At 42.4% G+C, this 20826-nt stretch overlaps 1 protein-coding gene across 1 annotated transcript in view; it reads left to right on the plus strand.

Moving 5' to 3' along the window:
- ZFYVE26 (zinc finger, FYVE domain containing 26) overlaps positions 1 to 20826 on the plus strand; it is an 85419-nt gene that overhangs the window by 18033 nt on the left and 46560 nt on the right. The window contains exons 9-19 of the mRNA XM_006884754.1: positions 727 to 930; positions 3161 to 3772; positions 4019 to 4120; positions 7919 to 7987; positions 8411 to 8562; positions 12967 to 13168; positions 13813 to 14076; positions 16289 to 16408; positions 16502 to 16663; positions 18081 to 18299; positions 18916 to 19018. Of these exons, the coding sequence (XP_006884816.1) occupies positions 727 to 930; positions 3161 to 3772; positions 4019 to 4120; positions 7919 to 7987; positions 8411 to 8562; positions 12967 to 13168; positions 13813 to 14076; positions 16289 to 16408; positions 16502 to 16663; positions 18081 to 18299; positions 18916 to 19018 (2209 nt within the window). The remainder of the gene's footprint in view (positions 1 to 726; positions 931 to 3160; positions 3773 to 4018; positions 4121 to 7918; positions 7988 to 8410; positions 8563 to 12966; positions 13169 to 13812; positions 14077 to 16288; positions 16409 to 16501; positions 16664 to 18080; positions 18300 to 18915; positions 19019 to 20826) is intronic.

The raw sequence follows: 20826 nt of genomic DNA on the forward strand, positions 1-20826 counted from the left end.
AGATGTGATGTCTGGGATCTATCAAGACAGTAGTCCCCACTTAGTCCTCGGTAGCTGTTCTCTAAATTAGCTCTATTGGCCCCTGTAATTAGGGGCTATCGGAGCATTTCTCTTCTTTCTTGGTAAGTTGTAGGAAATCCCATGAATATAGTCTCTCCTCCTTTGTCCTCTTGGATCCATCTCAGGAATCACCGACTTTGACTGTTTTCAGTGAAACAGAGTTAGGAACTGCCTCCTGAATTCACAGCATTGTCACTTCGGTGCTTACAGTAATCCTGGGTCAGTCTTCTCCCACTGCCCCTTCTCTTCATACTCTGTTGAACAAATAAGAGGACTTGAAGACAAATGTGCCTGAAACAGTAGCAAAGCCTTGCTTAAATGTTTGGTGGGTTTTTTTCCCTTAAATTTCAAGAACATGTTAACAGACTTTTTGAATAAAGTCTCTAGTAAAGTTAACCACACCATAAGGGACTGATTTGTTGAATGGCTTTGGGATCTTTGTGGAGTAGACATGTGGAGGTCAAGGGGGAAAAGAATTGGAGAGAACTGAAAGTTAATGTTGATTACAGGAGAAGCCTGGAAGGAATGTACATCAAACTGACAGAAGGGAGAGGGGGTGAACACTTAGCATCCTCACAGAAGTAACATCTTGGCTTCCATCATACTTGAAGCCCATGCCTGGGAGAACCAGCTCTGAAGTTCTGCCTGTTTCTGTCTATAATTCAGATTCAGCTGATGCCCTGGTCCCTGACCACCTGGGCCAGTGTCAGAGTGTGACACTTTACCAGGGCTTCTGCGCCATGAAGTACGCCATCTATGCCCTCTGCGTGAATTCACACCAGCACTCTCAGTGCCAGGACTGCAGAGAAGGTCCTTCTGAGGGCTTGGCCTCAGCCAGGGAGCCGCTGAATACATTGCTCTCCTCCCCAGGTACTCTTCTTCCACTTCTCCCTGGTAGCAACCTATTCCAGTGAATTCTTACCATGAGAACCCTTTTCCACCAGGATTGGGAGTGGGCTTGATTTTATTGCATTTAGGAATCATTTCATCCAGTTACTAGTCTCTAAAAATAAAAAGGTATATTAAGAAAGCAAGTGATTTTCCAGAGTTCTAACAGAGCTTGATTATTTAGTACACTGTTTTCTAAACATTTTTCAACTAAAATTAAATTAACATTTCACATTACATATATCTTCTTGAGACTGTGTAAATTGAGTATATGTATAGATCTGTGTGTTTCCATGTAAACGGAAACTACATTTTAAGAAACAATACTTGTTCAATCCACCAGATGCTCTGCTGGAGAGGGAGGGGCAATCTCCTCCTGTACCTGTCAGATCTGATTTGACGGTACACACACACAAAAGAATAATTAAAAGAAAAAAGAAAGAAATAGTACTTGTCCAAATGGAGCACAGTCTTATTTTTTTCTGTTCCAATTTAATTTTATTAAATCAGTTTCATAGTTTTCAGCCTACAGTGTGAAAAGACCAGCCTAAATGTCTATTTTCTCTTACTTTTCTTAATAACTTGTAATTGTGTAACCTGCTTTCTGTGGTCAGTAAGATAACTGACTTCCTTCTGGCTTTGAACTAGACCTTTACCTCTAAGCATGGTCATGTTTCATCTTGTCAGTAATTCTCTAGAGATCTGGGTAGTCAGTGATAAGCTGATTTCTGGTGGCCTACTGGTAAGGACCTGCACTACCAACCTAAAGGCACATGGTTCAAATCCACCAGCAGGAGGAAAATGGACAGTCTCCTCCCTTGTGATTACACTGCTTCTGAAAATGCCTGGAGGCTCAGCTATGAGTCTCTTCCCACTCAGTAGGACATAACAACAATAACAACAGCAACCCATACGATCTTCATTCTAAGAAATGAAATATGGAGTACTTATCAGAGATGAGGAGTAATAGATAAAATAATGAGTGATCAATGTCCTTGTACTTAAGACACATTGTTTTTTCCCCTGCAGAAAGGCATGGTTGTATACTCCTTGGACAACAATCCCTCTTACTCTTCTGACTGTAACCCCAGTACCCTTATTGTTGTTGTTGTTGTTAAGTGCCCTTGAGTTGATTCCATCTCCTCCATGCCATGATATAGTGTTATTAGCACGAGCAGTTATAAATCCATTGCCTTCCTTGCTGTTGTTGTTAAGTGCCGTAGAGTCGCAGGTGCCTTCCTTAAAATTTTTTTTTTATTTAAATTTATCATTAATTTCCATAAAAATTTACAGAGACTTTGGATTTCCATTCATTCATTGTTGCACATTTCTCCCCTCCCAAGCTTCCCCCCTAGTACTCTACCCTCTTGGAAAAGTAAAAGAAAAATTCTTTCACTGTTTTACAAACCCTCCCCTAGGTCCACTCCACCACGCTCTAGACTCCTGTCATGACAAAACTACCTAATCACATATCCCTTTTAAACAGTTTTCTCCCTCATCTGTTTTAATGCAGTATACGTTGTTGAACCCATCTTTTTCAGTCTCCGCCCAACCCCAAGGTCAGTCCTGTTTTACAACAGTGGCACCGTGCAGTATTTGTCCTTTTGTGACTGAGATACTTCACTCAGCATAATGTCCCACGCAGTCCCCCATTTTTAATAATATTGCATGAGTTCCTTGTTTTTCAATGCAGCATAGGATTCCATTGTGTGAATATACCACAACTTCTCTATCCATTCGTTTGTTGATGGGCGAGTTGACTGCATCTCATAGCAATCCTATGAACAGCAGATCTGAACCTTGCTCTATCCTGTACCATCTTCATCATCTCAGATAGACTCGAACTCATTGAGGGTCTTGCTCTTTTCACTGACCTACCTTCCCAAGCATGATGTTCTTTTCCAAGGACCAGTTCCTCCTAACAACATGCTCAAACATGGGAGATGAGGCTTCACCCTTAGTCACTGTAAAATATAAAGTTATGATGGTATTTTAGTCTAGCAAGTAATGTTTCTAATGTGTACATTCTCTCTCTTCTCTCTGTGGCCTCTTCTGCTGTACACGTTTCTTATATTTTTTAAATCTGAGTGAAAGTTTATAAATCATATTTATGTTTTAGTGCAATCATTCAGAGTTGTTTTGTTTTGTAGCATTAATTAAAATTGATTAAGTACATTATCTAATCAAACCCTTATTATGCATGCTTCTTCAGGTGCTTCAGATCTCTTCTCCTCATGCCTGGCCAGGTGTCAACAGTATCTGTGCAGTATTCCAGACTCTCTATGCCTGGAACTTCTGGAAAACATCTTCTCATTGCTCCTCCTCACCTCTGCCGATCTCCATCCAGAGCCTCACCTGCCTGAGGACTATGCTGAGGAGGAGGATGTTGAGAGAAGGGACTCCGTGGGCTTGAGGTCCCCTTCAGAGAGCCCTCAGCATGGAGCTCAGTCGGAGAGGAATTTGGAGCAGGGTTTGCTGGGTGTTCCCAGAACATTTGCTCCTACTTTTGAAAACACTCTGAAGGCAGAGCCAAAAGACAGGTACCTGGAGACTCACGGACACAACTTTTTGGACTTAAAGCATTTTACTGGTGGCATCAGTGGATTCCTGGCTGATGAATTTGCAATGGGGGCCTTCCTCAAGCTTCTTCAGGAGCAAGTAGATAAGATCAGCAGCCACAGCTCCTCTGAGAAGCCCACACTCCCAGAAAGCCACAGCTGCCCAGGAAGCAGAGATGGGCTGCAGAGCCGCCTGCAACGGTTTTCCAAGGTTCTCTCTGAGGCCCAATGGAGATATAAGGTGGTAACAAGCAACCAGGGCTCAGGTGAGAGAGGGAGTACCATCCCCAGAGCTGGGGGTCCAGACAGTGGGGAGGGAACACATCCAACCAGGAACAAGGGAGAAAGCTGGAATGCATGGCAGTCATATAACTAAGGGCAGAATACGGGACAATTGTTGCATGTCTCAAAGCCTAGTCTGAGCCTTCGCTTCCTACCTTTTACCTCATGAGGAAGGTCAAATCAAAGTTAAGTCACTCTTTTAGATGACCCCTATCAACTTTCTATTTCAGAGGAGCATCTGACACTCTCCCAAAGATACCAATCCATTGTCACACGGCATGCCAGTCATGCCAGTCTCCGCCGGGGTCGTCGCACCAGAAAGAGCCGAGCAGGTAAGCTGAAGTACTCTATTCTCACATCCTGTCCCCACGTACCAAGCACAAGCACAAGCATGTGGTTTATTGTTACCTGTCTGGGTTTTTTTTTTGTTTTTGTTTTTGTTTTTTTACCGTAAAGCACATGATCAAAACAAACAAACAAAAATTATTTAAAGCAGCACCTAATTAAGTCAACCGTCCTTTTCTGTGGGAGCCGGTGTGCAATGGCTGTGAACAGCAACTCCTTGGTAGTGTACGCAGCCTGTTGCATGTATGGGTTGCCCTACGGGACCTTGGAGGCAACTCTTGCGGGGGGGGGACCCAAAAATGTTTTAAGGTTATCCTAGTCCAACACCCCCAAGATAACCTCTATTAATAGTTTGTTAAATATCCTCCCAAAAATTTTTCATGGACTATAACAGATGTCTACATTGTCTCATGTATATAGATATACCATATTATGGGGTGTATATTAAGAATTACAAATGGGCAGTTTCCTCCCATGCAATTTACAGCTTCTGAAAACCCACTGAAGGGTCAGCTGTGAGTCTCTTCCAACTCAGTGGCAATCAATTTTGAGTTTTTTTATTAAAAGTGGAAATAACCAACATCAAATTCTGTAATTAACAGAATTATTTGTTAACATAAGATTTAATATCAACCTGAATTCAGAAGAGTAGAAACAAGAAATGAGGGATAGGATTACTAATGTCAGATGAATCTTGGCTGAAAGCAAAGAATTCCAAAAAGATGTGTAAATGTATTTTATTGACTATGCAAAGGCATTTGACTGTGTGGATCATAACAAAGTATCAATAACATTGAGAAGAATGGAAATCCCAGAACACATAATTATGTTCATGTGAAACCTAAAAATAGACCAAGATACTGGCCTGAACAGAAAAAGGAAACACTGCATGGTATAAAATCAAGAAAGATGTGTATCAGTATTGTACCCTTTCTCAGACCTGTTCAAATTGTATACTGAACAAATCATACTAGAAGCTGAACTATATGAAAAAGAATGTGACACCAAGATTGAAAGAAGACTCATCAACAACCTACATTATGTAGCTGACACAACCTTGCTTGTTGAACCTGAAGAGGACTTGGCACATTTACTACAGAAATTCAAAGACGATAGCCTTCAATATGGATTATATCTAAACATCAAGAAAACAAAAATCTGCACCACTGGGCCAAGAGGTAATGTTATGATAGGTGGAGAAAATATTGATATTGTCACTGATTTCATTTTACTTGGATCCATAGTCAATACCCATGAAACAGAAGTCAAGAAATCAAAAGAAGTATTATACTGGGGACATCTGCTGTCAGGGACCTCTCCAAAGTTCTAAAGAGCAAGGATGGCAGCTCCAAGAATAAGGTACACCTGTTCCAAGTCATGGTGTTTTCAGTTACTTGCTATGCATCTGAAAGTTGGACAATGAATAATGATGACAGAAGAATAGATGGTTTGGAGTTTTTTTATTGGAAAAGAGCACTGATTATCCCATGGATTGCAAAAAGAACAAACAAGTCTGTCCTGGAGGAAATGCAACCAGCATGCTCCTTAGAGGCAAGGATGGTGAAACCTTGTCTCTCATACTTTGAGCATGTCAGTAGGGGCCAGTCCCTGCACAAGAATATTATGCTGGGCAAGGTGGACGGTCAGAGAAAGAAAGAAAACCTTCAACAATATGGACTGACACAGTGACCATAACAATGAGTTTGATGATATCAGAGTTGGTGAGGATGATGCAGGATAGAGCAAGATTCATATCTGTTGTTCATAGAGATGCTTTGAGTTTTAGGCAGGTCAGTAGCACCTAACAACAGTGTACTAAACTGAACGAGCCATGGTGGCACAGTCATTAAATGCTCAGCTGCGAACCAAAAAAGTAGTGGTTCAAACCCACTAGCTGCTCTGCAAGAAAAAAACGTGGCAGTCTGATTCCGTAAATATAGTCTGTAAAACCTTTTGGGCAGTTCTGCCATAGGGTCTCTGTAAGTGGGAATTGAACTGATGACAACTTAAATGTGCTAAACAGTAGTAAGTATCTTGAATGAAGGAATGAGACATAAATCAAACCTTCAAAGAATTAAAACTTTAAGTCACTATGTGATTTATTTAAAGCAATGTGGATGAGTCTGGAAGACAATAGGAATGGGTGAAAGGAAGGACAATGTGAAGGGAATGGTTAAAAAAAAGAAAGGAATGGATGATTAGAAATTGTGTACATGACAGTTAATAGCCTGGAACAGGACAAGCACTACAAGGGGAATTGGGGAAGGAGGAGAGAGGAAAGTTTGCCTGAAACTAATCTCTTAAACAAACATCACTAAAATTTTTTAAAAATCATATTTAAAAAAAGGTTTACAGCTTAAAAAAAATTTAAAATTTACTGCATAGGACCAAGGCTTTGCAACACTGGCCTAAACCAACAAGCCTCAAAGCTGAGGTGCCCATGAGCACTTTTAGGAAATTATCCTGAGTGGGTGTATCTTGTTACCAACCTGAATTATAGTCTTTTGGATTTAAAAAAAAAAAACATATTGCATGCATAACATATATAAAATAATAAAAAACAGAATGGAGTCACTGCCTGAAAAATAGAAGAACTTTCTAGAAAGGATCAATATGTCCTTCAGATGTCAGGGGAATAGACTTTATGGAGTTCACGCCTGACCTGAGCACAAAAGAATGAGTCGAATGTAGCTAAATAAACATAGAGGCCAGGGTACTGGGCAAGGGACTGGCTGTCATAAGCAAAACCTGAGGGAAATCTGGACTGAGTTGCTGATGGCTTCAAGCTGCTAAAGGAGTTATTTTGGATCAGATACTTGGAATCCAAATGACCATCCAGCTCAAGAATGTGTAGCTCGCCTTTATTTTTCCTTGAGTTGTCCATTCCTCCTATGGGATGCTGCATATGGGTTTAGTTTACCAAACAGCTGTGTTGTGAGGAAGCCCAGTAAGGGAAGGGACCCCTTTCCATAGGCTAGTTTAGGCCTATTCTCTCCTATGAGAATACTAAAGTGTGTAATACATAAGCTCTGGTGGCCTGGTGCTAAGAAGGTACACTGCAATTCCAAAGACATCTGGTTCGAATCCACCAGCTGCTCTGCTGGAAGAGGATGGACAGACTCCTCCAGTTATTAACTGCCTCTGAAAACCCACTGGAGGGTTAGCTATGAGTCGGTTCTGACTCAGCAGCCACAACAAGAAGAAGGTTTGTAAGGATAACAAGACACCATCGCAAGTCCTAGCATTCCATGAAAGCAGTTCAACTCAACTCACTGTCACCGAGTTGGAACGAGCTCATCACTGACCTGGTGGGCTTTTCAGAGACTGGAGCTCACACAGGAGGAGATTGTCGATCTTTCCCTAGCAGAGCAGCTGGTTTTTCAAACTGCTTGCCTTTGAGTTGGCAGTGCAACTTCTTACCCACTAAGCCACCAGAGCTCCTTCTATGAAAACAGGTGCTAGGGAAAAGCTTTGAGTCAAGGACTTTCAAAACTTTGCCTTTTGATGGGCCAGGCCTTATACTTTGATTTCCTTTATTTTCAAATATACAGACACTTTTTCTATATACAAAGACTTTTGACCTTTCTTTACAGTCTATTATTTTTTGTTCATAATAGATGTGCTGTTTATTTTGGCAGACTCTTGACACAGTATTAGTGAGCAGATGGGGGTCGCTGAGTCCTAGAAGTAACTTAAAAGCTCTGGGTCTCTGAGACCCACCAACTTTGCACTTTTTACAATTGTAGGAGTTTATGGTTGATTTTCTTTCTTCTTAATACCTCTAGATGGCCGAGACAGAGATTCCAACCCAGCTCTGGAAAGTACAAGTAGTGAGCTGAGCACAAGTACATCAGGTATGGGGTTCCAATCAGCTGCCAGCTTTAAGCTTTGTCCTAATAGGAAGCTGCCACACACCATGGTTTAAAAACCAGGACTAAGCTATTCATCTCGTGTTTTAGAGGCTTAGTTCTGCAGATGGCCAAGCTGATTTCAGCTGCCAGAAGGGAAATGACTCTTTCACTTTCAACTGAGTTACTTCTCAGTAGAGGAAAAGTAGAGGTGAAGATCCAAAGAAGGTCATTGGTACTTACAATTTAATATTAAAAGAGAGTAGTGCTGGTTTGCCTTCTTTACATGAGGAAAACATAAAGATCCATTTACAGATCTTACAGAGAAGGATTTTGACAAGATAAGCCTTCAGTGGGTGGTGACAGCAGTTTAGTTTTTCTTCCATTCATATTGCTTCCTTGGCTTTCCACATTCTTATTTCCCAACAGAGGGCAGTCTGAGCACTGCATCTGCGCAGAACGAGCTTACTGGCCGGTTGCAGCCCCAGCCTCAAAGTTCACTCATCCCCATGATGTTCTCCCCGCCAGAGTCGCTGCTGGCATCCTGTATCCTCCGAGGGAATTTTGCTGAAGCTCATCAGGTGAGGAGAGCACTAATAGGAAGTGTTAGGAGCTGAGAATATAGGGGAGCTAGTGCACCTAATCCAAACCATAGTCTTCTCAATTACTTGTGATGCTTCAGAGAACTGGACATTTCCTAAAGATGACAGAAAAAGAATTTATGCCTTCGAGTTTTAATGCTGGAGAAGAGTCATGAATATACCATGGACTACCAAGAAACAAATAGGTCTGTCTTGGAGAGGGTAAAACCAAATCTCTCCTTGGAGGCTAGGATTTTGATGTTCTGCCTCATATACTTTGGGCACGTGGCCAGGAGAGACCAGTCCTTGGAGAAGGACTCATAATGCTCATAAAAGTGGAGGGACAATGCAGAAGAGGAAGACCCCAGATGAGATACAGTAGTATCTGGGGCAGTGAGGGTTGGTGTATCAGAATTAGACTGGCTCAGAACAGGGACGGGTTCAGAGCCACTGTACATAGGATCATACTATATTGTTTATTTTTAATTTAAGGCTCTCGTTTAGAGTCAACAAGACCTCAGGGAGAACCTCTGTATTTAAAAGTCGATTGTGTTTATATTTTGGAGGAACATTCTTCTAAATGGTACAGCACTCTTCTCTCAATATGTTGTACTGAGGTAACCTGAGGTTGCTGTGATGCTGAACCTTGTGCCACTGGGGTTTCAAATGGCATAACGATTACCCATGGTGGACAGTGTTTGGGGGAGCTCCCAATTTAAGACAGGTTTGGAAGCAGGAGTGGCATCCACTTCCTAAACAACATGCCTCTAGAAACTCTGTGAACTTTGAGAAGCAACTATAGTTATAGAAAGGCTTCAGGTCTTTTGTTCATAGGGTCACTGAGTTGTGCTCAACTCGATGGCAATCAACAACAACAACAGGCCACATATAATCATGGGAAAGAATGGTAAGCCAGCTCCTGGATAGCTGTTGGTCTTGGGTGAAGTTTAGATGTATGCGCCACAAGAGCTCCTCAGAAGCTCTCAGGTGGCCACCACTGAGTAAAAGCAAAAGGGAGTTTGATTTAGAGACCCAGCCTAGAGGAGATTAAAAATGTTCAGTTGTCTTCTTAACATCAACAGTATTTTAACCAGGTGAAAGAAAATATTCAGCCACAATCCTACTGCTTAAAAAAATTAAAATATTTTTGTCTTTTTCTTTTGTATTCATTCTCTGAATGAATGCATTTTTATGTAGTTAAAAATCCTAGTGCAGTTTCCAATAACAGATACAATGTCAGTTCCATATACATGAAAGTGTTGGGAGCTAGCAAACTAGTATATTCCTATTGTGTAGAAAAATAACACAGGAATAGACATCAGAAAGACGCTTAGCCTCTCTAAGCTTCAATATCTTCATTTGCAAATACAGTTATATACTTGATTTTCCTGCCTCTTGAGAATGTTAAGAGGATTATATAAAAGCTCTAAGAAATACAAGAACCTTTTGTTGCTTAAACTGGATAGCATAGAACCCTCTACTATTCTTTTGTTTAAAGGTCTCTTGGTGTATGTGGTACATTAGTCCCTTAACATGCATATCAGATTTATTCTTTCTTAGGAATTTAATCACTAAGGAATAATTCTAGTTGAAATGTAGGTGATGAGATTTTTGCTTCGCTTCATCTGATAATTTTTTTAAATTGTGATTTAAGTAAATGTTTACAAAGCAAATTGATATTTCATTCAACCATTCATATACATTTTATTTTATAATATTAATTCTAATACCTGCAATATCTTCTGGTCATTTTAAATTCTGTGCTGTAATGAAAACTGTGATCCTCTGAGAAGATTAAGCCTCATGCCAGCCTTTCTTATACCCAAATGCAGAGAAAGCAGACAGAATTCTCTGGTGCTTGACTGCTAAAAGTCTTCCCCTCCTTGTCACCTTTTTGGGCTTTGATAGGTTATTTTTTTAATAAAAACTTTCTTATTTAGCTTGTAAATATTATAAGAAGCCATAAAAATAAATAAGCAGGCGAGCTCTGGTGGCCTAGTGGCAAGAAGCTGCACTGCAATCCCAGAGGTGCACGGTTCAAGTCCATCAGATGCTCTGCTGAAAAAGGAGGAACAATTTCCTCCTGTACCAGTCAGATCTGATTTGACGGTACACACACACAAACAAGAAAACAAATTTTAAAAAAAAGAAATAAATAAGCAAAAGAACAAAAAATACTTTTAACCCTATCTTCCAAAACAACAAATATTAAAAGTGTAGTATGTTGGTTTGAGTTTGTTGGGTTTTTTTTTAGTTGAGGATCCCTGGTGGTGAATCAGTTGGCTGCTAACTAGAAGATTGATGGTTCAAATCTATCAGATGTTCTCCAGGAGGAAAAATCTGGCCCTCTGCTCTTCTAGCAAACTCTATAGAGGGCTATTTCACTCTGCTCTATAAGTATTGTTATGAGTCAGAATCAACTTGACCATACAACATATGTTCATCAAGCTTTATCCAAACTGTGTATAACTTTCATTTAGCTGAAATTATTCTGAACTTAAAACTTTTCTATCCCTGCTTTTTTTACTTTATATGATAAACATTAGGCTTATAATTTTTGTATTTTCATTATCTATTTTTTAATGAAAGTTTACAGAGACTTTGGATTTCCATTCATTCATTGTTGCACACTTTCCTCCGCCCCTCTACCCCAGTTTGCTTTTCTCTTTGAAAAGTTAAAAAAAAAATTTTACAATCCCCCCCACAGTCCAATGTCCACTCCACTGTGCAGCTTTCCTTCTGGACTCCTGTCATGACAACAATACCTAATCATATATTCCTCATAAACAGTTCTCTCCATCATCTGTTTCAATGCTGTATATATTATTTATCCCTTCTTAGTTTTCCCCCAACTCTGTCAGACCTGCTTTACAACAGTGGCACTATGCAGTATTTGTCCTTTTGTGACTGAGATATTTCACTCAGCATAATGTCCTCCAGGGTCACCCATGTTGTATAATATTCCATGAAGTCCTTGTTTTTCAGTGAAGCATAGTACTCCATTGTGTGAATATATCAAAGCTTCTGTATCCATTCATTTGTTGATGGGCACTTGGGTTGTTTCCAGCTCATTGCTATTGTGAAAAAAGCCGCAGTAAACACGGGTGTGCATATATCTGCTTGGGTGGCAGTTCTGGTTTCTTTAGGGTATATTACCAGTAGTAGAATTGCTGGGTCAAATGGTATTTCTATTTGCAACTTTTTGAGAAAGCACCATACTGCCTTCCGTAGTGGTTGCACCATTTTACACTCCCACCCACAGTGAATAAGGGTTCCAGTTTCTCCACCACCTCACCAGCATCTGTTGTTTGCTGCTCTGTTAAATTTTGCTATTCTGACTGGGGTGAGATGATATCTCATAGTTGTTTTGTATTTTAATGATCTTATAGCTGTCCTTAACCATTCTCTTGTTACTAAACATTTATATAATTTCAACTTTGTAATAAGTAGTGCTGGGATGATCACCTTTGAACATTAGGCCTTTTGAATTATTTCCATAAGAAAGCTGCTCATAAAAATGCCTGGGATAAAGGATATAAACATCATTAAAGATTTCTGGATTATCAAAATACTTTTAAAAATAGGTGTCTTTGGGAGCTCTGGTGGCAAGAAGCTGCACTGCAATCCCCGAGGCACACAGTTCAAATCCACCTGATGCTCTGCGGGGGAAGGAGGGACCATCTCCTCCTGTACCAGTCAGATCTGATTTGACGTTACAAACACACACACAAATAATAAAATAAAAATAAAATTAAAGAAAGAAATAATAGATGTCTTTCTACCACCACTCCCCCAGAATTTGTATTTGTGTTTTCTTGTGCTAGATACAAGATTGTACTAATATCAGTTAAATTCCTGGGATTACTGGTGAGGGAAATCTTTTTGATGATGATGATGTATTATTGTTCTGTGTGTGTGTGCCATGAAGTCAATTCCAACTCAAACAGGAGAGTGAATTTACACCCCAGCCCCTACCCCCACTGCCCACTCCCCAAGCTTCTTGGGCTGTCCTCTGTGGGAGCGGATCACCAGGTCTTTACTCAGCTGGGAGGTGTGAACCTCTTACATTTCTGTTAGCTGAGTGCTTAACCATTGCACCACCAGGGCTGCTTCCATATGTCTTGTTGTTGTTGTGTGCTGTTGAATCAGAACCAACCCAGAGCTAACCCTCCTTCAGGTTTTCAGAGGCAGTAAATTGCACAAGAAGAGATTGCCATCCTTCTCCCGCAGAGCAGCTGGTGGCTTCGAACCTCATCCACATGTGTTAGTCGTATTTATAACAGTCAACACTTCCCAGACCCTACAAGCAGGTGTCTCTATAGTCTAATGATTGGTACGATCTCACACCTATACACATTCTCTCAGCCCACACAGGACAATCACAACTCCTCTCTCTCATGACAGGTGGTGTTCACGTTCAACCTGAAGTCATCACCCAGCGCAGGAGAACTGATATTTGTGGAGCGCTACCAGGACGTGATCCAGGAGCTGGCCCGAGTAGAACACAAAATAGAAAACCAGAACTCAGACAGGGGTAACAGCACCATCAGGAGAACCGGCAGTGGCCGCTCCACTCTGCAGGCCATTGGCAGTGCTGCTGCAGCAGGTCGGGTTCTCCCACCTCCACTGTGGGTAGGGAGAGGTGTGAATCAGGCTCACCATGAGGGGGAGTGGAAATCCAGAGCAGGACATCCGCTCCAAACACAAGGAATACTGGCACTTTCATAGTCTGTTAACCGTGCCTCCCTCTTTGTCCATGCTATTCACATACCCACTGTTTGAGGAACTCCACAAAGCCTAACGTGGCTTTACTGATAAAGCCTGAATGCTATTTCAGCTTGTGTTATAGTGGATGCTTTATTTGGCTTCCGGAAATGATTAGAATTCTACTTATTTCCCCACATAATTATTCAGAGAAGAAGCATACTATTTTACTTCTCTGCAAAGAAGTTGCACATTCACGTCTTGGACCTGAGAGTCATAGGTCTCACTTTCCAACCCAGGCCATCCTATGAACAAGCTCATCCTTTCATCATAGTGAATTTCACTTGAAATGGAATCTTGTTCCCTATTACCCCACTTGTCTAGACTCTTATCAAACTTACTGTCACATATTGCTCCTAATCAGTAACCCCAGAAATTTCCTTGTGTAGAAGAACTTCAGACATGCTTTAAAAACAGCCAATTTTTATCATGAAAGTGGTAGTTAGACTCATTTTGCACTTTTTTACTCCACTGCTGGGTTTCCAGGCATGGTGTTTTACTCCATATCTGATGTGACCGACAAACTGCTGGGCACCACTGGAGACCCCATCCCCACACTCCAAGAGGACTTTTGGATAAGCAGCACCCAGGTGGAGCCCACTTCCCCCCTGAAAGAAGTCCTGGACGACCTCAGCCCCCCTGCCATGGCCACATTTGACCTCGCTTGCTGTCAGTGCCAGCTTTGGAAAACGTGCAAACAGCTCTTGGAAACAGCTGAACGGCGTCTCAACAGCAGCCTTGAGAGCCGGGGTGAGTGTGCTTCTTCAGCTTTGTCCTGTAATCCTCACGTGAGGGCAGGCAGTTCTGAGAGATGTGGCCAGGAGTTAGGGACAGAGAAAAGACTGTTGTTGGTTAAGCATTAAGTAATCTGAGAGTGTAAAAGCTGTCAGTGTTGAGACTCTCACTTCATGAATATACACAGCAGTCTCCAGTCATGTAGAGGGGAGAAGGGCTATTTTGTTGTTGTTGTTTACAGATAAATTCAAGGAAGAAATGTATTTTTGTAAATGTAATTTGTGCCCAAGCCTGCATCCTGGTGCCTTAGGTGGACCCCACTTAACCTAAAACCTGGCACAATCCTAGAAAGCTGCATGGATCACAGTTGGAGGGAAGCGGCTTCCTTGAGGTTAATATTAAATCTCCCACAACATGTGAATATAATTTTCCAAGAATCAGAATGTCTGAAAATAGACTCATTCCAGTCCCAGCTTGACTTTGCTGTGTGCACTCAACACTGGAAGGCTCTGAGTATTCAGGGAGAGAGTGCCATGCTTTGCCTCAGGAATATGAGAGTCCAAACTCAAACTTATTGCCTTCCAGTCGAAACCGCCTCAAAGCTGACCCTCCAGCAGCTTTTCAGAGGCTGTAAAACACACGGAAGGAAATGATTCATCTTCTTCCATGGAGCAGCTAGCAGATTTAAACTACCTGCCTCTGCGCTGGCAGCATGACCCCCTACCCACTCGGATACCAGAGCTCCCTAATATGGGAGGTGGTGGTGATGCTGTTGTGTACTGTTAAGTTGGAACCAACCCATGGTTGATCCTCCGGTGGGTTTTCTGAGGCTGTAAATAGCATGTGAAGAGCTTGCCCATCCTTCTCCCACGAGCAGCTAGTGGATTTGAACCACATGCCTTTGGGTTTGCAGTGCTGCTTCGTACCGCTAAACCTCATGGAAAGTAGAGAATGGCAAATAAGTTGTGAAGTGGTATTAGGAGTGGCTTCTGTGATTAGATTTGTATTAACTACAGAGCTGCCTGTGTGTGTGCTAGACACCAAACCAGCACTTTCCACATAGTACTTCACGTAATTCTCACAGTACCCCTATGTGGAAGGTGTTTGTTATTATCCTCATCTTTAAAGAAACCAAGGCACAGAAAGGTTAAGTAATTTGCCCAAGGTCACAAAGCAAGGATGTGAACTTCCCTAGAGAACCCTCACAGGATTGGGGCTGAAACCCAGGCAGTTTGACTTCAGCAGCTGCACTCTGAATCTGCGGTGAATTCAACCATTCACAGATTTGCTAGGGTGACTCACAGGGTTACTAACAGCTGAGACGCATTACAAACAAAGGATACAAAGCAAAATTCGCAAAGGAAAAAGGCTCATGGAGCAAAGCCCGTAAGAGTCCTTTCCCCAGTGGAGTCAAACAGGATGCACGGAATTCCTTCAGCATTGAATTGTGGTAGTGTGATGTGTTCACCAGGGAAGCTCATTAAAGATTCAAGTGTCCAAGGATTTCATCAAAGGCCAACTGTCTAAACACACTAAGGCCAGCAAGTACCAAAATTCCAAAATGAAAGCAGATGGTCACCATAAAATCACATTGTTTGTACAAAGTTTGGCATGTGAGTCACTTTATCATTTAGAGAAAGTGCCATATCATTTTAGGAAACTGTTGACTAGTCAAGTTCTTAGATATCAGCCAAGGGCCAGTTTCACAAATAGGCTTTTCTGAGAATAGCAGGCTCAGACCTGCTGTGTTAACTCTTTACTTCACACCCCTTCAGATCACTTCTGAGCACTTGGTTAAAATATCCTTTAATGTTCTCATAGTCTTTCCAAATAAGCATACTGTGGCATGTACAATGCAGGTTTGGTCCAGCAATTTCCTTCCTTCTTGCCTACTACCCCTTATGTTCTAAAACTTATGGAGACATTAGTCAAGCTGTTAATAGCTGAAATAGTTACCTATCATCATTTAGAAATTTATTACTTGGTTATTTTTGATCTTAGTTGCCCGTTGCCGCATAACAGAAATACCACAGTTAGGTGGATTTAAGGAACAGAAATTCAGTGTTTTGGGTTCCTGAGGTCTCAGCTGGGTCCGTTCTTTCCATGGGCCTCTCACCTAGTTTCTGATGGCTGACAGTCCTTGTCATTCCATAATCCTCAGGTGACAACTGTCTTCCCCTTGTGCATATGTCTCCGTGTCTACCCCCTCATGCTGCTTCATCTTCAGGTCGACGGATAGACAATGTACTGCTCAGTGCTGATGGTATTCCAGGATTTCCGGTGGTTCTTCAGCAGATCAGTAAGATTCTCAGTTCTCCACTTGTGTCAGGAGTGCAAACAAAATCAGGTGAGTTGCTTTTCTCCCTTTTGTTGTCATCTCGACTTGGAGCATTTGCTCATTACCAGACTTCACTCTTTCTCCCTTACTGGCTGTCCATAGAGAATGCAGAGGAGAAAGGAGGGCCCCTGCGGTGCAGCATCACTGAGCTGCTCCAGATGTGCTGGCCCAGCCTGACTGAAGACTGTGTTGCCAGCCAGATCACCCTCTCTCAGCAGCTCGAGCAGGTCCTTCAGGCACTGAGAGAGGCTCTCGAGCTGCCAGGTAAGGGGCTCCGCCGACTCAGGAGCGCATGGTGGCTGGTCTGGGAGTGGAGGGCAGAGGCGTGGAACTCCAGAACTGGGCTCTCTGCTAGCTCCATTCTCTATTCTCTAGTAAGCCAGGAGTATCTCATAACTAACCACTCATCTGCTTCCCTGCCTCACAGGTGAAAGGCTGGCCTATACTCCGTTGTTGTTGTTGTTGTTGTTGTTAGGTCCTTTCTAGTTGAGTATGGCTCATAGCAACCCTATGAACAATAAACCCTGTCCAATCACTCCTGGGCCATCTTTGTCATCTCTGACACACCTGAGCCCTTTGATACAGTCACTGTGTCTGTCAGTCCTCATTGGAGGTCTTCTTCTCTTTCCCTGACCCTCCCACTTTTCCAAGAACAATGTCCTTTTCCAAGGAATAGCCTTTCCTAGCAACATATCCAGAGTATGAGAGCTGAAGCTTTGTCATCCTTGGCTCCAGGAAGCACTCTGACTGCACTTTCTGCAGAACATCTGTTCGTTATTTTGGCAGTCCAGGGGATATTCAGCAATCATTTCCAATACCGCAGCTCAAGGGCATCAATTGTTCTGTCATCCTTCTTCATAGTCCAACTCTCAGATGCATAATAGGTGATTGAAAAGACCATGGCCTGAATCAGGCGCACCCTAGTGTCAGCTGATCTATTTCCCTCATTCCCAGGGAGAACTATACTAAGCGGACGTTCAGTAAATGATGATCAGCCCTTCCCAAAAGGTAACTGTGCTCTTCCTAGGCTAAGTCTTTTTTGTTGTTGTTGTTGTGTACCATTGAATCAGATCCAACTGGCACAGGAGGAGATTGCCCCTCCTTCTCCAGCAGAGCATCTGGTGGATTCAAACCATGTGCCTTTGAAATTGCAGCAGAGCTTTTTGCCGCTAGACCATCAGAGCTCCCTAACTGTGCTCTTCTTAAAGTCTATTTTGCACAGAGACCCAAGGATGAAAGCTGAATTGTTACTGGTGCTATTGAGTTGATTCTAATTCCTAGTGAGCCTGTATGGACAGAACTATCTCATGGGGTTTTCTTGGCTCTCATCTTTATGGGAACAAATCACCAGGCCATTCTTCTGCAGAGCCACTTGATGGGTTCATTCTACCAAACTTGTGATTAGCGGCTGAGCACTTAAATCATTGTGCCACCAAGGCTCATTGAAAGCAGAACTGTGTACCTAAATTTCTCCAGATTCAGACTCTTCCTGGCTGAGATTCACTTGTACAGATGCCCATGTTAGGAAGTTGTATCCACCTTGTAAGTAGAGTACTCGGGCTATAGGATGTCCCCCTGCAATGTACAGGAAGCCCATTTCACATATGTTTTTGGAAGTTGACCCAAAGCTGGACACACAGTCTAAAGCCAGCATCCCAATTCCCACCACAACTCCTCACAGAGCCCAAGAGTACTCCGCTGTCCTCCCTAGTGGAGCAGGCGGCCCAGAAAACTCCTGAGGTGGAGGCCCACCCTGTGCACGTCCAGACTCAACTCCTCCAGCAAAACCTGCTCAAACAGGCCCCCGCCGACAGCAGGCAGGCTGACTACGTGGGCACATTCCTCGGCTACTGCAGCACCATGTCTGCAGTTCTCCTACGCAGCTTGAGCTCTGAGCCTGGTGAGTGGCATGTGGAAGTGGAGTCATGACTCGTTTTAGGGCCAGGTGTAGTGCAAGGAGGAGGCAAGATACTAGATGAAGAAGTTCTGGGGAGAACAGTAACCAAAGACACCTAGATTTGAAAAGGCCTTCTTTCTTCCTTTGTCTGTTTTATTTCTCTTTGTTGCCCTAATTCCTAGTATAGTTTTACAGAATATAGTAGTAGCTCAGTACATTTTGAGAGAGTTAAATGACTCAAGAACATCTGTCTCAGACCTTAAGACCATTATGGCACTGAGGACCTCCTGCAAAGGAATCAGGTCTCTAATGTGGGCATCAGAGTCTTACTTGAGTCCCTAGAGTGAACATTACCTGCATGCCAGTCAAGGTAAAGACAGCAAGCGTGAGCTATCTGTGGCTACACCTGCCCACTGAAGTTAGTTTGCGGTTGGAATCCTCTAGAGCAGTGGTAAGGCATAGATGAACTTGTGGCCAAAGTCACGTGGAAAATCACCTTCCCTAGAATAAGTCAATGATATCATTTTGACATGGTGCTTTGTTATTGATTCTGAAGAAGGTGGTTGTGAACTGTTGCAGTCAGTGGGTACAACGACAGGTCGTACCTTTACCTTTGCAGATCACGTGACAGTCAGGGTAGGAAATCCCTTTGTTCTCCTGCAGCAGAGCTCATCCCAACTGGTGTCACACCTCCTGCTTGAGAGACAAGTTCCCCCAGACAGGTAAGAGTCACCCCCGGGAGCATCAGCTCCCATAATGTTCCATCAAAGACACCACCTTCAGTGGAACAGTGAGTGCTTTGCTACAGAAATGCCATCTAGAATTTGCCCTTAATTTGCATTTAATCATATACTTCTTGTTGTTATGTGCTGGCAAGTCAGAATCAACTAATAGATAATCTTCTAACATATTTTCAAAAATCAGTAAATTGTATAAGAAAAGATTGCTCATCTTTCTCCCATTATGCAGCTGGTGGATTTGAACATGCAGCCTTTGACATGGCAGCACAGTACCTTGCGCACTAGGCTTCCAGAGCTCATACTCTTATATAACTGTTAAATTTCAGTGTTCCCAGCTTTTCTTTTGCAACCTCTACCACTTATAGTTTGTCTTCCTTCAAAGCAAAAATCTAAAGTTTGAGAACACATTTTTGTTGTTGTTATGTGCCATCAGTTCACTTGCAACTCATAGCGACCCTGTATACAACAGCCCTAAACCCTGCTCTATCCTGTGCCAATCGCACTGCCTCTGACACACCCATCCCGATTACCCCAGTCACTGAATCAATCCACTTCATAGAGGGTGTTGCCCTCCTGCGCTGTGCTTCCACCCTCCCAAGCATGATGTCCCGCTCCAAGGACCTGTCCCTCCTTACATCATGTCCAAAGTATGTCAGACGAAACACCAGAATCCTTGCCTCCAAAGAGTAGCCCAGGTTAACCCTCTCCAGGATGAATCTATTTGTTTTCTTGGCAGTCCGTGGTACATTCAATACTCTTCTCCAGCACCACAGCTCAAAGGTATCAATTCTCCCTCCATCCTCCCTAGTCATTGTCCAACTCTCTGATGCATAACAAGTGATTGCAAAGACCATGACCTCTATCAGGTGCACCTTAGTCTCCAGAGACACACCATTGCTCTTGAGTACTTTAGAGAGGTCCCTAACAGCAGACTTTCTCATCACAATACGTTTTTTGATTTCCTGGCTGCTGGTGCCAAGAGTGTTGATCGTGGAGCTGAGCAAACTGAAGCTGTGAACAATCTCAATCTCAGCTGGCTTTTTTTTTGTGGCAAAACAAACATCCTCATACATCACTTATTGTTGTTAGGTGCCATTGAGTCATAGTGACCCTATAAAAAACAGATCCAAACTCTGCCCTATGCCATCCTCATATTTCCATCTGGGCTCCATCTCTAATACTGTATCTGTCTGTGTTCTTCCTTTGGCCATCCTCTTCTGAAATAGCAGACTTCTGAAAACTGGGAACAATAGAGGAACACATGCATTGCTGGTGAGATATAAATTGATACAGCCTGAGTGGAAAGGCAATTTGTTGATGCTATATGAGATGGCACAGGATTGGACAGTGTTTAGGTCTGTTGTTCATAGGCTTGCTACGGGAAACATTCATACCTAACAATGACAACAGCATTAAAAGTATACATTAATAGCCTCTGACCAAGCAGTCCACTTCAGAAGAATTTATCCCGCAAGTTTATTATGTATGTGCAAAATGATGCATCTACAAAGTCATTTTATCACAGCCTTATATGCGACACCAAAAGATAAGAAAATTCCAGTGATCACTATTAGGAGATTAATTATATTATCGCTCATCTACATCAAACAATAATACTACATGGCAATAACCTAGTGAGAGGCCTCTCTGTAGAGGAATGTGGACAGATGTCCCATCTGTTACATTGTTATTAAATGAAACAACAAGGCAATGTGCCTTATAGACTCATTTTTTGTTTATAAAAGGAGTAACAATAGTTAAAACACCTGCATTCCCATTTGCTTGTGCAA

The sequence above is a fragment of the Elephantulus edwardii genome, unplaced genomic scaffold (genome assembly GCF_000299155.1).
Source record: "Elephantulus edwardii isolate Elephantulus edwardi_28Jun2011 unplaced genomic scaffold, EleEdw1.0 scaffold00037, whole genome shotgun sequence".
NCBI classification, from domain to species: Eukaryota; Metazoa; Chordata; class Mammalia; order Macroscelidea; family Macroscelididae; genus Elephantulus; species Elephantulus edwardii.